Raw genomic sequence first — 16,633 nt, 5'->3', positions numbered from 1 at the left:
ATTGCTTGAATTTGGCGCAGCATCTGTGCTCTTCATGAACTTGTCAACCAGCGCGCAGTTGGTGCTCGCTCCCCTCATCAAACTACACACACACACACACACAAACACCGGCGTTATTTGTTTAACGTACACAAGTGTACGTTTAAAATGCTGGCCAGCAAACACAATTTTATAGAGCCTATCAAATGTAAACTCAAGTCCTCGTGTGCCTCGTTGTCTTCCCAGCAGGGATCCCATCAAAGTCGTCTACATGTGCCCTCCATGTGCCAAACTATAAGAACCCCCCCCCAAAAAAAAAAGCGCTTTGTTGCTCCCCGGCTGCAGTGTGCCTACGCCTCGCCAGGAATTCCCTTTACAGTGCGGCGTTTACTAGGAGGAGGTTTCCAATGTTCATCTGATAAATGTCAAGCGGCGAAGACCAACTGGCGAGTTGATTTAAGGCCGACGGCTCAATGATGAAGTCCTTACGATTTACCTTTGCACAAAGGTGACAAGATTGATGGTTTCGCGGGGAGATGGCGTTGACACTTAACCGGATTCCATCATATTTTTTATAAAGCTGTTAATTCACGCAGGCGTGAAGTGGGTGCTTTCCATGACACGTCAGAAAGTGGACAACTGAAACAAAGAGAGCCAATTAGTAAGCATACAAAGAGTTCAGCGAGTTCAGTTACCATCACTAAAAATCTGCGTTTAAAAAAAAAAAAAATAAAAAATGTGAGTGTGGCCCTTTGAAAAAGTCTTAACCCCCTTGCTAACGCAAAAATCTCAACTAGAATGCGTTCATCTGATCATGCGACTTTGTGCGAGTCACACGATCAGGTCATTGCCCCAGTAAAGTTCCCTGGCGAACAAAAGTTGAACTGGGAACGCATTAAAAGAAGGTGCCTTCTAAAAAAATAAAAAAAATAAATAAATAAAACTGCAGGCTCCTTCAGGTTTGGGCGGCCAATTAAGAGAATAATGAAGTGAGCTAACGTCCCTCTTAAACGACTGTGTGACAGCGATGAGCACATTTTAATTAAAGTGGCCTCCGGTTAGCATGAGCATTTGTAAAGCCCAAGTGGCGGACTGGCTCGCTTACAAAGCAGACGCTTGATGCAGTGCAGCGCATTACCGCTTCTTGGTCAACACGCTCCAAATTGGCTGCGGAAGTGTTGTCAAGCAGGGGGAAACTAAACCAATACAATTATTATGACTCGCCCGTGCAGAAAACCTTCCGCGGCTAGCTTTTCCTTTATGAGTAGCCAATGAAGCGTGCAGATAGCGAAATTAAAGCGCCATCTCTGATGAAACTCCCCGAGTGAGAGAGCAACAAGACATCACATAAATAAGACAAAGAGATTAGAGGGGAGTCAGACGAGCGGGAAGCAGGAAGTAGGGCAGTAAGATAAGAGCAGGAGGGCGAGTGGGACGTCATCGTCATGAGGCTAGTTGATATGTCCGTCAAAAGATAAGTTTTTGAAATAAAATAAAAAAATATTCTTGAACCGAGCTGCTATGCTTATGCTACGGTGTGATTGAGTATCACGTCAGTATTTACAAATTAAAAATGTAAAAAAAAAAATCATTTTTTTCCCATTTATTTATTTTTTCTGTTCAAAATGTTCAGATTTTAACGAGAACTTTTATAATATGATGAGTCTGACTTCTTATAAATCAAAGTTACTAGCTATGTAATTACTCTGGTGAATTTTAATATATGTTTATAGTAATATATTTTGTAATATTTAAGACAAACTACACGTTAGGTGGCACAGCATTTGGATTTTTTTTCTGAAATGTCATAGCTATAAATTACAACACATGGCAAAAGACATGTTGCGCAAGCTTTTATAGATACCTCAAAAACCTGTGCTCGAAAAAAAAAAAATCACTGATTAAGATTTGTTGTTGACCAGTGTTATGTAATGAATCCAAAAATAAACAGGATATTTCACAGACAGGAATTTTTTTTTGTGTAAAAATTAATAAATGTTCCAATTGTATTCTTATTCATCTGATTTGTTGAATTTTCAGTATCTGCCGATACAGATTATTTTGAGACCCTTAAGAATGTATATTAAACTTTGCCAACCGCTGCTTTAGATGCTCACTGACCTCAAGTCTCATGTGCAGATGATGTCACACTTGATGTTTGGAACGTCCATTTGGTACCACTGGAAAAAGGGAAAATTCGACCGGGAAAATACTACATTTGGGAAGAAAACAACAAGTCACCACTTCAAAGCATCTGACGTCAGATTTTCCAAATCATAATTTTTTTTTTTGGTTTTCTGAACAAGTTCAACAGCAAACCTGCATTGGTTTCTCAAGTTTATTTGATGTGCGGTCATCAAAGACAATGCCCAGGAACAAAAGTCATGGAATGATGGCTTTCTAGAAGACATAGCAGTATTGTTTTAAAAACACATTTGCCTTCGTTCATTTTCAAAGAGAAATGTAAAAAAACAAAACAAAAAAAAAACAAAACAAAAGGATGGCCATAGGAACAGAAGACAAGACGTGGAGTGCTTCATTTGGCGAACGTGTTGATGTGCACCATCTTAATAATCTGACCATTGTTCACGAGGGGGGGGGGGGGGTGACCCAACGTCTCCATTGTCCGATGTGCCCCCACAAGACACTCACACACGCACACACACACACAACCTCCCCACCACCTCCCCCACATCGCTGCCAGGCACAAACACAATAGAGTCCGAAGGCGGCGAAAAAGAAGCAGGCACCAGGCAGGTTGCGAACATGGCCCCTTGAAAGCAGCACACACACACACACTCTATCACACACACACGCACACGTGATACAGTACACAACGCACAAGCAGCACGCTTAAAAAAAATAAAATAAGAAAAAACAAAAAAAAAAGGATTAAAAGCACAAGGTGGTATTTTAAAATGAATTGCACGTGGGACGAGATGGAGCAATTACACGGAGTGCAGTGTGGCAAAACGAGGATACAGTGCATTCAGTAAGAAAACAACAAAAAAAAAAGGCATAGAATTAAAAACCACAATGGATTTAAATAAAACACTTGTTTCTTCCAAACTGTGAGGGGCGTTGGAGGGAGGAGGGGAGGGGGGGGGCGGGGGCTTACAGTAAAGATCCGCTCTGTCCCGGGACAGTTTTTAGTTTTACTGATATATTTTTTTTTTCTTCAAATGTTTTATTTAAAATCTACAGACTCTACAGTCCCCGCTTGAATGCGTCAGGCATGGTTGTAGTGGTGCAAGTCCTCTGTGACCTGGCACAAGTGCACACACCTTCATACACACACACACACTCGCGCTCACACACACACCGAGTGCAGTCCTGTCACCTGAGGGTGCAGGTCCTTTCGTCTCATCGAGCGCGCTACGCTCTTCCTTCTGTACAAAAGCAGCCTCCTTCCCTGGAAACCGGAGTCTACGGCTTTCTCCTCTTCATCTGCCGATGTTTTTATTGTATTTGGATCCGTTTCTCACCGTTCACTTCTTGTGGGATTCCAGCAGTTTGTCGGCCTCGGGGTACGTCGGGTACTTGACCGTCTCGATCTTCTCTTTGACCTTATAGGAAGGGTAGAGGCCGGTGCGGCCCAGTTTGCGGTTGATGCCCTTGGAGTAGCCGTCCCAGTGGTTGCCGGCCACGCCGATCACGTCGCCGGGCTCCAGCGGGATGTCCTCGCCGTTGCGCGGCTGGTGGGGGTACACGGCGATCTGATTGTGGGCGTTCTGGCCTCCGAAGTAGTAGATGTCGTCCAGGGAGTAGAAGAAGGACGAGGCGTCCGGATGGAGGGTTTGCATGATCTCGTAGGCCACGCGGCACACCTGCGACGGAGTGGGATGAAATGCAGCCGCACTTTTATTTCGAAGTCGGGCTAAACAATTAAAAAAAAAAAATAAATTGTATAACCATAAAGGTTCCCCCCCCCCCCCGATGGACAAATTAAAAGGACGATCTCTTTGACTTCCTTCTTACAGACATGAACATCTTTGACTTGGAAGTTTTTCTTTTTCCATTCATCCAAACAGAGAGACCCGAACTTGAGCCATCAAACGCCGTCTAAACGGCGCGACTTTGAAAGAGCAGCCAGTGTGGGGATATTCCGGTAAATGAAGCGTCGCCATGGCAACTGGACTAAACGTTTCTGCTCCTTTATAATGCGAGCTGCAGAAAAAGCACCCGTATTTGCTTATCATATTCAAACAGCGTATATGCCGTCGTTTCGAGAGAACAATAATTACCTGACAGTATGCAACTATACTTTAAATGACAAGTAAAGAACTGCGGCTTTCTTTGCGACTCGACTCCCGCTGCCGTTGAGACGTCGCATAGATTTTTAAGCATCTGCAGTAAATGCGAGGAAAAGTTCAAAATGTTACTCAAGTGAGAAAAACAAGTGGTGAATATTTTACAGCAAATTTTGTTTGATTTGACTCAAGAGTGAGTCATCGTGATCTGGATGCGGAATCTGGGTCGCAATCCTTTTTGGTGACGAGTACCACAATTGATTTTCCGTGCCGCTTGTCTTCATTGAAATGGCGGGTGAGCTGGAGTCGATCCCGGCTGACTTTCAGCGAGAGGCAGGGGGACGCAAATAAAGACGATGAGGGTACACTGACCTGCGAGGAGAAGGTGCAAACCAAGAAATCCGTCTGGGAAAGGAAGTGGATGTCCAGGATGACTCCTCTCAGCGAGTTTTCCGTGTAGCGGTTGTGAAGGCCCGCAGACCACGAGATGGAGTTGTCGCTGATGAACTCATAGTCGGGATACCTGAAGGGGGGGGGCAACCGAGTCAGAAACAAACCTTGAGAAAAAAAAAAAAACTCTCTTTGTTGGAGACGGACGGACTTAGTTTTGGCTTCCTGCAGCAGGGAGGGGTCGTCCGTGGCGAGGTAGACTCGTTTCTTGTCCACGTGGACATGCCGCGCCAGGTGCTGGAACTGCTCCTCCACATGCAACATGTACTCCTCGATGGGGTGGAAGGCCGCCTCCGTGCCCACTTTGTCCGTCCTCCGCACATGGACGCTGCGCGCACAAGGACGGAAAACATTCAGAAGAATCTAATCTCAAATATAATGCTTTTCTTGACACATTAGTGAGCATATCAAAATGCTGTGATTATTGCACAGGTGTGCCTTACGGGCAAGTCACGCTTCCTGCATCGGCAAACCGGCATGCAGACTGCGGATGCACACAATTCCTTTCATAGTCCACATCCCGGTTCACATTAAGCATTCCACACTTCCGTCTTGAATAATCCAAACAAGCCGCAACACAGACTTTTATTGTGGGCGCCCTGAGGCACCCCGGCGCAATAAACATGTTGCACTGTGTAGGGAAAATGGTGGTCACACGACATATGGATTGGTTTTCTGACCCAGCCGGATCCTCTCAATAAAGTAAAAATGCAATTTAGAGTGGTCTTTTATAATCGGGATATCGAAATCTGGATGGGTAATCTCGGCAAAGGAGAAGTGTGTCGCCGTCGCCAAAATTAAATGGAGGGAGCAAGTCCACATTCGGGCTTCCTGTCCCAATACTTTTGTCCCCAATCTGTCCGATGATATCTTCTGACCTACTTCCCGCCCATTTATGCAGTGCCAATATCCTCATATAGAGCGCCAAATGAATAGCAGTGATAGAAGATGTTCGCAGACACACAGGCTCGGTTGAATTGGCGTATGTAGGACAAGCCAGGAGCAGAAATAAGCAACACTCCTGTTATTTCTGTGTCATTCCTTCTAGCAATCCAGGACGGAGCGGGAACAGACTGCATATAGGAAGGTGAAAAAAAAAATAATAAATAAATAAAATGAGGAGGGATGGGACGAGAACACACATACGTCCTCTCCTGTCTCGAACTGATGGATGCCGCAACCCAATTTTTATTCCATCTAGAACTATTACATTACGAAAGCAACCAGCCGATCTATATTGTGACTCGTGGCCTCGAGGAAGAAATGAAAATTGCAAAATCTATTAAGAAAAAAAAAAAGGGCTCATTTGTTATGACATCATTTGCAATGTTGATGTTGAAGGGTTCTCACCCAATTGGCTAATTGGCTTACTTTGTCTTAATTGTGTGTATTTTCCACAACATGGTTCCTTTATTTGTTTGCTATGTACACACTTGCTGATTTGAAGGCACGTTTTAAGGCATGCGCTATGAATTACCCTCACAAAATAACTTTAAAAAAATGAAATAATTACGTAAAAATAATTACAAAATATGACACTCTCCCGTTAACACTGATAAGTGTTGATGTGTATGGTGACTGCATGGGCTGAAGTACTGCATCTGCTAAATTAAACTGGGGAATAGAATTTGTTTGTTTAGTTCTGTCGACCAGAAAAAAAAAAAACACACACACAAAGCATAGTCAATACTACATGGTTTTAAAAACTCAAGGTTTCAGTCACTCTTAACACAGTCCATCACCGATGAGCTTTTCTTTTGAGGGAACGTGTCGGCAGTTGCAATATGATTGGCTGTTTGCAGATTCAACTTAACATGTCACTTCTTTAAAGTAACAATATGGCAGCCATTTTTTTCCCTCTCTCCTTTTCTGTCAAGCAGAAAGGGGAGGGCTGAGCAGTTACAGGGCGGAACGAGGATGGGGGAGGGCGATAACAGAGAGCAATTGCGCTAACTCCGGCATACTTATGGATGACTTTTTGTTCTGTGTGCATATACACACGGCGCCAGTGGGTGTTAGTTAGCCCCAAAGGGCAACATGAGTGGCCTGACAGTCTATCCTAAAAATAGCTGATGGGAATGGGACGCCGTGACTTACTAATGCATTATTTCTCTCGTATTCCTCAAAAAGGTTTCTTCAGGTAGAAAATATTCTGTCATTTGTTTAAAATAAAATGGCATGCTGGTTTTGTTTACCCAAACTTGTTTGACATTATTATTATTATTAATAAATTGTACAACCTCAGGACATTTGCATATAGGACTTCTACTGAAAAAATATAAGCTGTCCAGTTCAAGCCATCCGCGTTGGGCCACAGACAACTCCGAGTTAATTAAAGGGACGCCACCAGCTCCTCCTGCCTCTAGACACTTTTGTGGAAAAGAAGTTCGGAGTTTTGTGAGACAGAATAATAAACAAACTGGGCCAGAGTTCACTCCGTGAGTATTGGAGGAGTGACCCTTTATTTAGGTGATAAAAAAAAACAATGGTCACGCAAGAGAGCGGCCGTTTGTCAACTCTGACTTCTCATTTCTCTTTGGCCATCACTTCTCCTTCCGCTTCTCTTCCCTGATGCCACCGTCGTGATTTCAAAGCAGGCGTCTCTATTCACGTGGCATACTGGCAACGTGCAACGGCGTACTTCATAGACACCCACACTCGAGACATGCATGCGTGTGATCCATAAAAAAAAAAAGAAGAAAAATCGCTCCGTATACTCCAAATAAATCTTTTATTTGCATGTGACGTCAGCACGTTGGAAGACCATCAAAAGGATTTAAACATCACTGGGATGCTCGACTTAGCAGCTTTAGGAGTCTTTAGACAGATACGCTATTGTCTGATTCAGTAGTTGCATGATGCACTGGATAGGCTGTGCAGATTACGATGGGCGCTGGGTAAAAAATAAATAAATAAACAAAGAAAAAAGCACTTTGTGGTTATGTAGCCACTTTCAACTGAATATTCATTTGGTTCATGTGTCCTCGTATACCCGCGATGATTATTCTTGCTGCTTGACTGTTAATAATTCGCAACCAGAATGGCTTAAAAAGGAAAATAAATAAATAAATAAAACCCTCCCTTCTGAATCGAAGTTTTACTCTAATGATCTACATGATTGCACGAGTTACGAGATTACACGAGTGCCGCTATTCAGAAATACGCCAATGTGTTGCTCTTGAGTCGGCGTGATGTCAAACCAGTTAAGCATGCATCAGAGGCACAATCATTTTTTTTTTCCTCACATTTTTTGTTCTTTATTTAACAAAAATTAGAAAAAAATAATAAATAAATAATTAAAATAATAATATATAATATAATTTAAATATATATATATATATAAAAAAATATATATAATAAATATATATAAATATATATATATATACAGAACTGAACTCCGACATAATAAAAAAAAAAAAACTGATATCTTGTAAGGTATGCCAAAACTGCATTAAGCTTAATGGTCTCTTGACATACTTCGAGAATTTAGTCGCCTACATTTTTTTCCCGTTTCCCAGAGGATCCATTACACATAATGAGTGCATACTATATATGCTGTAATTTTTCTTCAAAGATATTAAAAGAGGAAAAAAAGCTGACAAACCCATTTTTCTTATTTTAGACCCTTCACCCAATGAGAATCTCTAAGGAACTAGATCAACAGGCTGATTCAATAATGGAATCAAAATCGGCAATTACATTTTTTTTTTCTAAATAGTTTTTTAACAATCAGTTGAGCGCTGCCGCATCACTTAAATTTCCCCGTTAAGGAATTAAGTGAGGATTATTTTTTATTCAAAATGATTTTACATATGAATTGCTGATTGCACACAACCTCACATTTTTTTTCATTGAGATTTTAATGAGAACAATATTGTTTGAAATCAACTTCATATATGCTGGAAAATATTATTTTAAACACAATAGTGCTGACATTTCCGGCGCGGCTTCTTTCCAGTGAGAACATTGTCCCAATTCACACCCGACAGATGTGGAAAATGACCATTAAATCATTCACTTCCAGCCAATTGAAAAAAATATATATTTTTGACGTCTTTAGCCGTCAATGGCAGTCAATGAGTTAAACGGCTTGCGGTCGGCTCGGTCCGTTGTCAAATGTCTTAGGTCCAATGTGGTGTTTTGTTTTATTGGGTAAACCGCCACACCTGCTCACACTTAGAGATCATTTCCACACATCACAAACTTCCCTACCCCTCATTCGCACAAGCACACACATTAAAATACAACCCCCCCCTTGACCCCACTCCCCTTCCAGAATGCTGACAGAAGCTTACAGGCACTTTGCTGCAACATTAGCTCATTGAGTGGATGTCTGAGGGTGCGAAGAGAAGTAGCGATCAAACATGTTCTCTGCGATTGAGAGGGGGAGCATGTACGGAAATATGTGTGTGTGTGTGGAGTAGGGGTGGCGTGGGAGACACAAAGGAGCGTAACAAGAGATGTGTGGCGAGTGAGAGCCTGGTGAATACAGATGTGTGCCGAGGGAACGCGCGTGAGAGGTGAGAGCGCCGTCGAAAATCTGAGAAGCCTTGGCGGCAAGAACAAATGAAATGCAAGTCGCGATCAAAAATGAGTCAGAAAGTAGACAAGAAAGAGGAGATAAAGGGGAGGAGAGTCAGGGAGCGCCCAAAGAGACGGCAGCCGCTCTGCTTATGAAAAGAGACAAAGGCAAGTCGGAATGGAACAAGAGTCGGAGCGAAATGAGCGGTGCGGGAGGCAGAAGCGAGCGTGCCGAGTGAGCATCGCTCGCAGCAAAAACACGTATAGAGGGACTAGCAGCGTTCGGCAGGAACGTGAGTTTCAGGGATGACGAAGGCGGGGGTTTGCTTCACAGTCTTTGCGTTTACTTTCAACTTCCCCACCAGTCGGAGGCTCGTGGGACGTGGTGAAAAGTTTGGTCCATCTCGGCAAAGGAGCCCAAAGTCAGTTCCTCATACGGGCGCTTTGTCGTGACTGCCTGCTCTGCCGCTCATCATCATCCGCATGGGTGTTGAATGATAAATCTCCCATCTGGCTAAGTGAGCGGGTTACAATAATAGCTGAGGCAGGAAGTGCAGCATAAAGAGAATGGGCTTGCAGGCAAAAATGCAAATGTTCCCCGAGTTGGGCAGCTGGCTGCCAAGCAACAAGAAAAAAAAAAATTAAGGAAATACCCATCCTTCCATTTATTACAGGGGTGGGCAAACTTTTGGATTGGCGGGCCACAATGGGTTCTAAAATTTGACGGAGGGGCCGGACAAGGTGGTAACCTCATCTCATCGGAGAAAAACAATGTAATTTAATTTGAAATGAAAGCCTTACAACAATATACATGTCTTTGAAAAACCACAGTATTTAGAAAATAAAACATTAACAATGTTGATTCATTTAATTTTTTTCAAGTTCGGCAGGCCGGATTAAAACGGTTCACGGGCCGCATGTGGCCCCCGGTCCGTAGTTTGCCCACACCTGATTTATTATCTGCTTTCGTCTAAGTCCAGGTGGCAACAGTCTAAATTGAGATGCGCAATCCCTTCAGTGGTGCCGAGTTCTGTCCGAGGTCTCATCCCGGTTGGACGGGTCCAGGACACCCTGCCAGGAAGACAGATGTTCAGATGGGCACCCCAAAGGAACTCCTTGAAAAATCGACATGAGCAGCAGTTCTACGCTGGGTCCTTCCGGGATATCTGAACGGGGTCGCATACTTTTTTCCCAAAGAAATTCTCTGATGGGGCCACCAGTCTGGACCACATTTGTTAGCACCACCTACACTTCATCTGTGTCGAGAAATTTGGTCCATAAACCTCTTGAAACTTTATGCACACAACCTGCAGCACATAGTGTCCTTATTAAAAAAAAAAAAAAAAAAACTCTTCTGAGAACTGAAAGCTGCCGCCACATGGCTTTATTATCCAACACTAGGTTTTTACGACTCTTTCAAAACCTTGCCATAAATATACTTTTTAAGTTATTGAAAGAGTTTGATAAAGAACCTGTCTGCTCACTGGAGAGAAAACGTCGTCAGGGCTATATTAGCGTTATCTTTCATTAGCAGCACATTAAGGCGAGGGTGGTTTATGCGAGATTAACTCGAAACAGACAACAGTATATGTAACTCAATTAGCTGTTTAATACCGTTTAGGAGGCCATGAGTCACTGCGGTGGTTTCTATGGCGACGATATTTATATGGTGGAAATGTTCATTGAAGGTTGAGGACTTTTTGATTCAAACAAAGGCAGCGGTTTTATTCTCCTCGTGACAAAGACTGAAGAGGAGGAAGAATAAAACGCACACAACGCCATTTCCAGTCGGATTTTAAATTATTGTATCAACCGAAGATTAACCTCGGCAAAGGCTCGAAGCTACGTCTTTATTTGCTAATTACCAGACCTTCTGTTTGCTTTGAAACGCTGATAGCAGGCGCCCAATAGGAACACTTTGCGCAAGCGTTCATCGACGGCACCAAAACGACGGCTCTTACCCGATGATGGGGTGTTTAAAGCCCAGTTTAGCGGTGGTTTGCTGGATCTCCTTCTCTAGCCAAGCCTGGGGCCGCACCAGATACTTGACAAACTGGGACACCCACCAGACGGAAGGGTCACCGTGCAGGCGGTGCAGACGTGGCGCCAGGTCCTCGGGGATGGCCAAAGGCAGGTAGGGGGGGCGAGGGTGAAGACTGTCCACTATAGGCAACTCCACAACCTGGACATCCTTATCGTGGGCCTCCCCTGCGAAGGACATGAATTGTGAACAGTGACGCTTTATTCGTTATTTATTATACATCACCACTCATTATTCGATGTGTCAATAGAACAGCAGTTAAATGACGACTAATATCCACGCAAAGTCATTTCAAGGTGTGTAACGAACACACGCCATGTTTGACACAGAGGCCAATTGCAGCTTTGCATTTTCCCAAGTGCTGTTGGCAGAAGGCAAAGCGAAGTGGTGCTCGGCCATTGGTCGAGATTGGCAGGAGCCGTGGGCAAACGCTTGAGCCGGCCGGACTGATTAGAAAAGGTCACCTCGCCGGGTAGCAGAAACCTCAGAGCACTGCCAGAACTCTCGACATATACGAAGGCCAACTGGTCGTGTACATTTCAATGTACACGCGCTCATTTACGAGGCGTGCAAAAAGTGGAAAAACAGGTGGCGCAACAGTAACAATTGAGGGGAGCCAATGAAAATGACAATAAGGTGCAAACACGCAGCGCTGATAATCTCATTTTATCAGCGGGGACATGCCTGGAAGACAACCTTCACTTTCTTTTCCGTTATAAAAAACCTTCAGAAAATGTGTGTGCGTGCGTCGACCACCTTTGGAGATAATCAGCTTTGAGGGCGGCGGAGCACCAGAGACGGGTACTAATACGGCTATAAACAACATCTGCACACTTCCTAAATAAACGGCGACGAGTGCGTAAAATCTGCCTCCAGCATGATGGCTCCATAAAAACATATTAGGGGGCAAGGGCAAGAAATGAAGGCGAGCTTCAAGTTGGGTGTCGCAATGCCGAGTACACAGTCCAAAAAGTATACAGTGTTAAAAAAAAAAAATCTTTTAATTGGACAGGAGCCTTAGTGAAGAGGAATTATGAACATTTCTAAATAGTGTTGGAAATAAACTGCAAGAAAAGCAAACATGTCAGTGAAAGCCTGCCAGAAGATCAGAACTTCATGAGGGGTTAATCAGAAGCACTTAAAATGGTGGCAGGTGAAAAATACGTGATTACGCGTGTGGACTGTCCTGATGGGAAAACACATTTTTTTGGACAAGCGATCGCTTCGCTTACATAACGCTGGCATGGAAGCACGCGCAGAGGGATGAACATAGCTTCAAGACCTGGCACAAATGGACTGATATTCCACCCACAGCCGCTCAATTAGATCCAAAAGCTTTCACCTAGAAGGCTTCATACATATTTCAGGAGCTGAATCCAAAGAGACAAGAGTAGCACCGAACAACAAACATGATGCATCTCCAGTCACTTTGCAAATGAACTGAGTCATATCCTCCCAGGAATAAACCAGCTTCGGCTAATTACGCATTGCCCCTCTTCGGCTAAACATTCCCAAGTAAGACAACAAGTTAATGTGTCGGTCGGATCCAAGAAATTAGTCGTTTGATCCACACTCAACAATTTTGTAAAAAATAAATAAATAAATAAAAGCAGTTGATACGTGCAAAGTCCAATTATGTCATCATAGTGTAAAACTTGTGAGTATACTTAAATTTGAGCGGCCGACTGAAAATTGTTCATTTAAATGTTCGATGGAAATTACTACTTAAATTCTTACATTTGCACTTTTTTTTTTATTTTAAGAGAGAATAAATTTGCTTTGTTTTAATATTGTTTCCATTCATACATTTTTGGGGGTTTGTATTTGAATAATCGGGATTTTAATTACTACATTGTATTACTAATTTATTACTATTTTATTACTATTTTTTTTTACTATTTTTCGATTTCAAATTTCATTATTGTATTCCTAAAACAATCGTCATTAATATTTTTTTTTCCCTCATCGAGCAGCCCCACCCCAACGTGCTGACCACTTCTTCACTGCGGTACCATTTAACTTCAAAACTTTTACTTCTCGAGAACTCACGATTTCATCACAGCTCTCTCTTCCATCTACTAATTAGCGCGCCCATGAAAATACAAGCAAATTTCCAAGGACCAACTCTTCCCATCGACATTGTCACCCCGCAGGCTCCCGAATCGCATGTTATTTCTACTTAAATCCCATCTTTTTACGTTTCCTATTCCACAATGTGCAGGTCCCATAACGACTTCTTCACTATCTTTGATTCCGACCCCCCCGAAGCTATATGTTTTCCTGACGAAAATACCCAGTCACAGATGCATATACAATTCATTGCTTCGCATCCTAAGGGAAACTCTTAACAGAAGTGGGTTAACAATATAAAGCTATTTAAAGAAGGTGGGTCGTGAATACAATTCAACTGGGCTTTTCCCCCCAATAAAACGCTTTCCTACTGCTACGATACAAAGAATTGCTAAGTATAGTGGATAAGAACGAAACACAGCGAGATTAAGGGCACACGTTTGAAAGGGAACATTAACAACACGTTTTGCATATTCAAGCCTCCGGCCTCATTCCGTGGCCCCGTGCGGCAAAGATGGCACTTGCCTACTGTTAATGAAACAGACATGACAATCGGGACTCGTCAGGTAGCAACAGGCCTACATTAGCAAGGCCAATGTGTCACCGCTTCCCAGCGGTGGCCAAGACAACCTGCTTGGAAAAAGCCCGAGACGCATAAGGATGCAGGATGGAGGCAGTGAATAAGCCGTCGTCTCGGGGGCAGCCGGTTGAGCGTGTATGGATCCATAGGAGGCTGTAGAGACAGATAGCGGCGAAAGAGAGAGCAGATAGTCGAAAAGGACGTATGAAAGGCGGCAGAATAAGAGAGGCAAGGCACCCCCCCGAGAGCGTCAGATAAGAAGGAAGAGCCCAGGAGAGCACGAGTCAAATGAGGTGCCGGGAGAAAAATGAAGAGCTGAAAGGATGCGACCACGAGAACAAGGAGGCAACCGGAGAGAAAGTGAGAGCGAACGAGAGCGAGAGGCAGCCACAGCCTGATAGGGAAACCCTCCAATTCACTTATCGTCTTTTGCAAACGCTTCAGATTTGTCAGTTTCGCCGAGGCAAACACTTTTTTTTTTTCTTTCCACTGTAAGGCTATCTAGTAATCATATCAACGTCTTCGATTGCTGAGTCAATATTAATAAATGATTCTGCTACATGTGCCACGGTAGTGGAAGCTATTTTATCAAAGCATTGATCTTTAGTCTCGCCTAGTCCATTTGGGTTTACAAATGACCAAGTCGGAACATGTCGTGTCAATGACAGTCATTGTGAAATTCTTCAAAAAAATACAAATCTTCCTGCACCGCCCATTTCATATTTGTCGGGCATCACTCGCACTTTAAATCCCACTGAGGTGTCAAGACCAGTTTAAGGAGGAGGGATTCTCTTCAAGAGTTTGTTTGCCTGACGACTCTTGATCTTGATTGATCTGTGCAACCCTATTCTTTTTTTTTTGTTTTTTTTTCGGGGGTAAACACAAGCTGTGCGTAGACAGCGGCACGTGTCAAACCTCCCATAAAACCGCAGACTCCTGTACTTTCCAGCAGAGCCTGTTTTTGTTCTGGTTCCTCACAGGGAGACTTAAACAAGATTCACAACATTCACTTTAGTACTCATTCAGGGCAATTCGTAAAATGGATTTATGAGGCGGAGTTACGGAACATACTCCTGGTATAACGCGAGGATTTTGTACTTTCTGAAAAAATGAAATTAAAAGACTATAGGATGTCCGCAGTTTACAAAGGTTTTGAGGTTACCAACGATGCACAATCAAATAGTTGGCACAATAATGTAATAACATGTTTACAACAATGTAATAATGATGCACAATCAAATAGTTGGCACAATAATGTAATAACATGTTTACAACAATGTAATAATGATTTACTTTTGGGATCAATTGTACTTGGGCATAGGGACTTTATATATTAAATATTCACTATGCATTTTTCCCGAATAACAAGGAAAAATGGGGAAAAAACCCTGCCCCCCCCCATTATTTTTACATTTCCAAAAAATATTGAAAAATAATTGTAAGGTAAAGAAAAAATAAATGTAACTTTCAGAATTTGCACATTTTGGCTTACTGACGTCATGGTTTACGCACTTGAAAATGCCAGCAGGGAGAACTTGTTTTAAACTATTTGCAAGCTGTCGATTTAACAAGTTGTCTGTAACTATCATCGCTGCCAAGTTTATAAATCATGTGATGTTTATGTCAATCTTCGCCACTCACGCGACTGTTCTGATTCACGTCGGGGCACACCCAAACCGCAGAACGAAACAGGCCACGTCAAACATGATTTTCATCCCATTTGGCTTTTCGTTTTTTTTTTTCCTCATCGGAATACAAGGCTACATGTAAAACATCACGACTGATGCAAAGACTCTGTATGATAGCGACCTTGGACAGTTTCATTGGTCCACTGTGACGTGATTGGCAATTTTATTGGTCGGGAAATGTATTGGCAGCATGAGGCACAATAAAATTTATTTATTTATTTTTTAACCACAGGATTTCTTTATGTATACTATATATGCTGCATGCCATCAATCCGTTTCAATTCCATCAGGATCGGGTAGATCCTATCTGTCTGTTTTCAGTGGAGCCACATATCTGATTTTCACCCACATCTGACACAGCACATCTGACTCCATGTGTTCTTTTTTTCTGCACTCTGTCAAGACCAATATCACTTTACATAATGTCTAACTGTACCGCATGGGAGCGAAGCAATCTGAATTGTTTCACCGAGTCGAGCAAAACGCAGCCTGAGAGCAAGTAAGCCAAAACACAAACTCGATTTAACCTTGCTGTTGGTGGACCGAGCAAGTTTCACAAGCCAAGCGACCCGCCACGCCTCACTCAGGAACGTTAATCCAACTATCAAAGTTCTCCAGAAGTTAAATTGACTGCAAGAGACATTTTAAGAGGCTGTGTTTGTGTTTCTCGTGGAAAAGTGAATGCAGCCAACACACACGCACACACACGTGCCATTAGCGACCCACAGCAGAAGTGGGCAGCTTAGCTGTGAGTGCAGTTGCAAGAAAGGCTAAAAGGGGGAATCCCACTCAAATTTGATACATTTTCTTTTGCCATTAAGTGTCGGAAAAGCACAGGACACGGCTCTAATGTAACAATGTTATAACCTTTGGCCACTGGACCTAGAAAAACATTCAGTCGTGTGCAGACTTAATAACCTGTGCATCATCCTCGATGAGAAGCGCCCTGGTTCACAGTTGACGGACAAACCAGTTTCACAACACAAAGTTGCGCGCACGCTTTTATTGGACTCAAGTCGCAGGATTTCTTGGCAGTGAAAGCTTTGAGCAGCAC

General features: G+C 43.0%; 1 protein-coding gene across 2 annotated transcripts in view; it reads right to left on the bottom strand.

Moving 5' to 3' along the window:
- Positions 1-2,303: 2,303 nt before the first annotated feature.
- fut8b (fucosyltransferase 8b (alpha (1,6) fucosyltransferase)) overlaps positions 2,304-16,633 on the bottom strand; it is an 80,056-nt gene continuing 65,726 nt past the window's right edge. The window contains exons 7-11 of one of the 2 annotated variants that reach the window (XR_015840202.1): positions 11,162-11,408; positions 4,831-5,007; positions 4,602-4,752; positions 3,320-3,806; positions 2,304-2,379 (exon numbers count right to left, since the gene is read on the bottom strand). Coding sequence is in view for 1 of the 2 variants with exons in the window: in XM_088286630.1 (XP_088142756.1) it covers positions 3,468-3,806; positions 4,602-4,752; positions 4,831-5,007; positions 11,162-11,408 (914 nt within the window). In the remaining variant the exon portion in view is untranslated. Of the gene's footprint in view, positions 3,807-4,601; positions 4,753-4,830; positions 5,008-11,161; positions 11,409-16,633 lie in introns of both variants that reach the window. The other variant, XM_088286630.1, reaches the window with a different exon arrangement.

The sequence above is a fragment of the Idiotropiscis lumnitzeri genome, chromosome 21 (genome assembly GCF_059441095.1).
Source record: "Idiotropiscis lumnitzeri isolate Australia: NSW breed Sydney's pygmy pipehorse chromosome 21, RoL_Ilum_1.0, whole genome shotgun sequence".
NCBI lineage: Eukaryota > Metazoa > Chordata > Actinopteri > Syngnathiformes > Syngnathidae > Idiotropiscis > Idiotropiscis lumnitzeri.
Note: the sequence above shows the minus strand (reverse complement) of the source record. Positions and strands in the feature narration are given on the sequence as shown.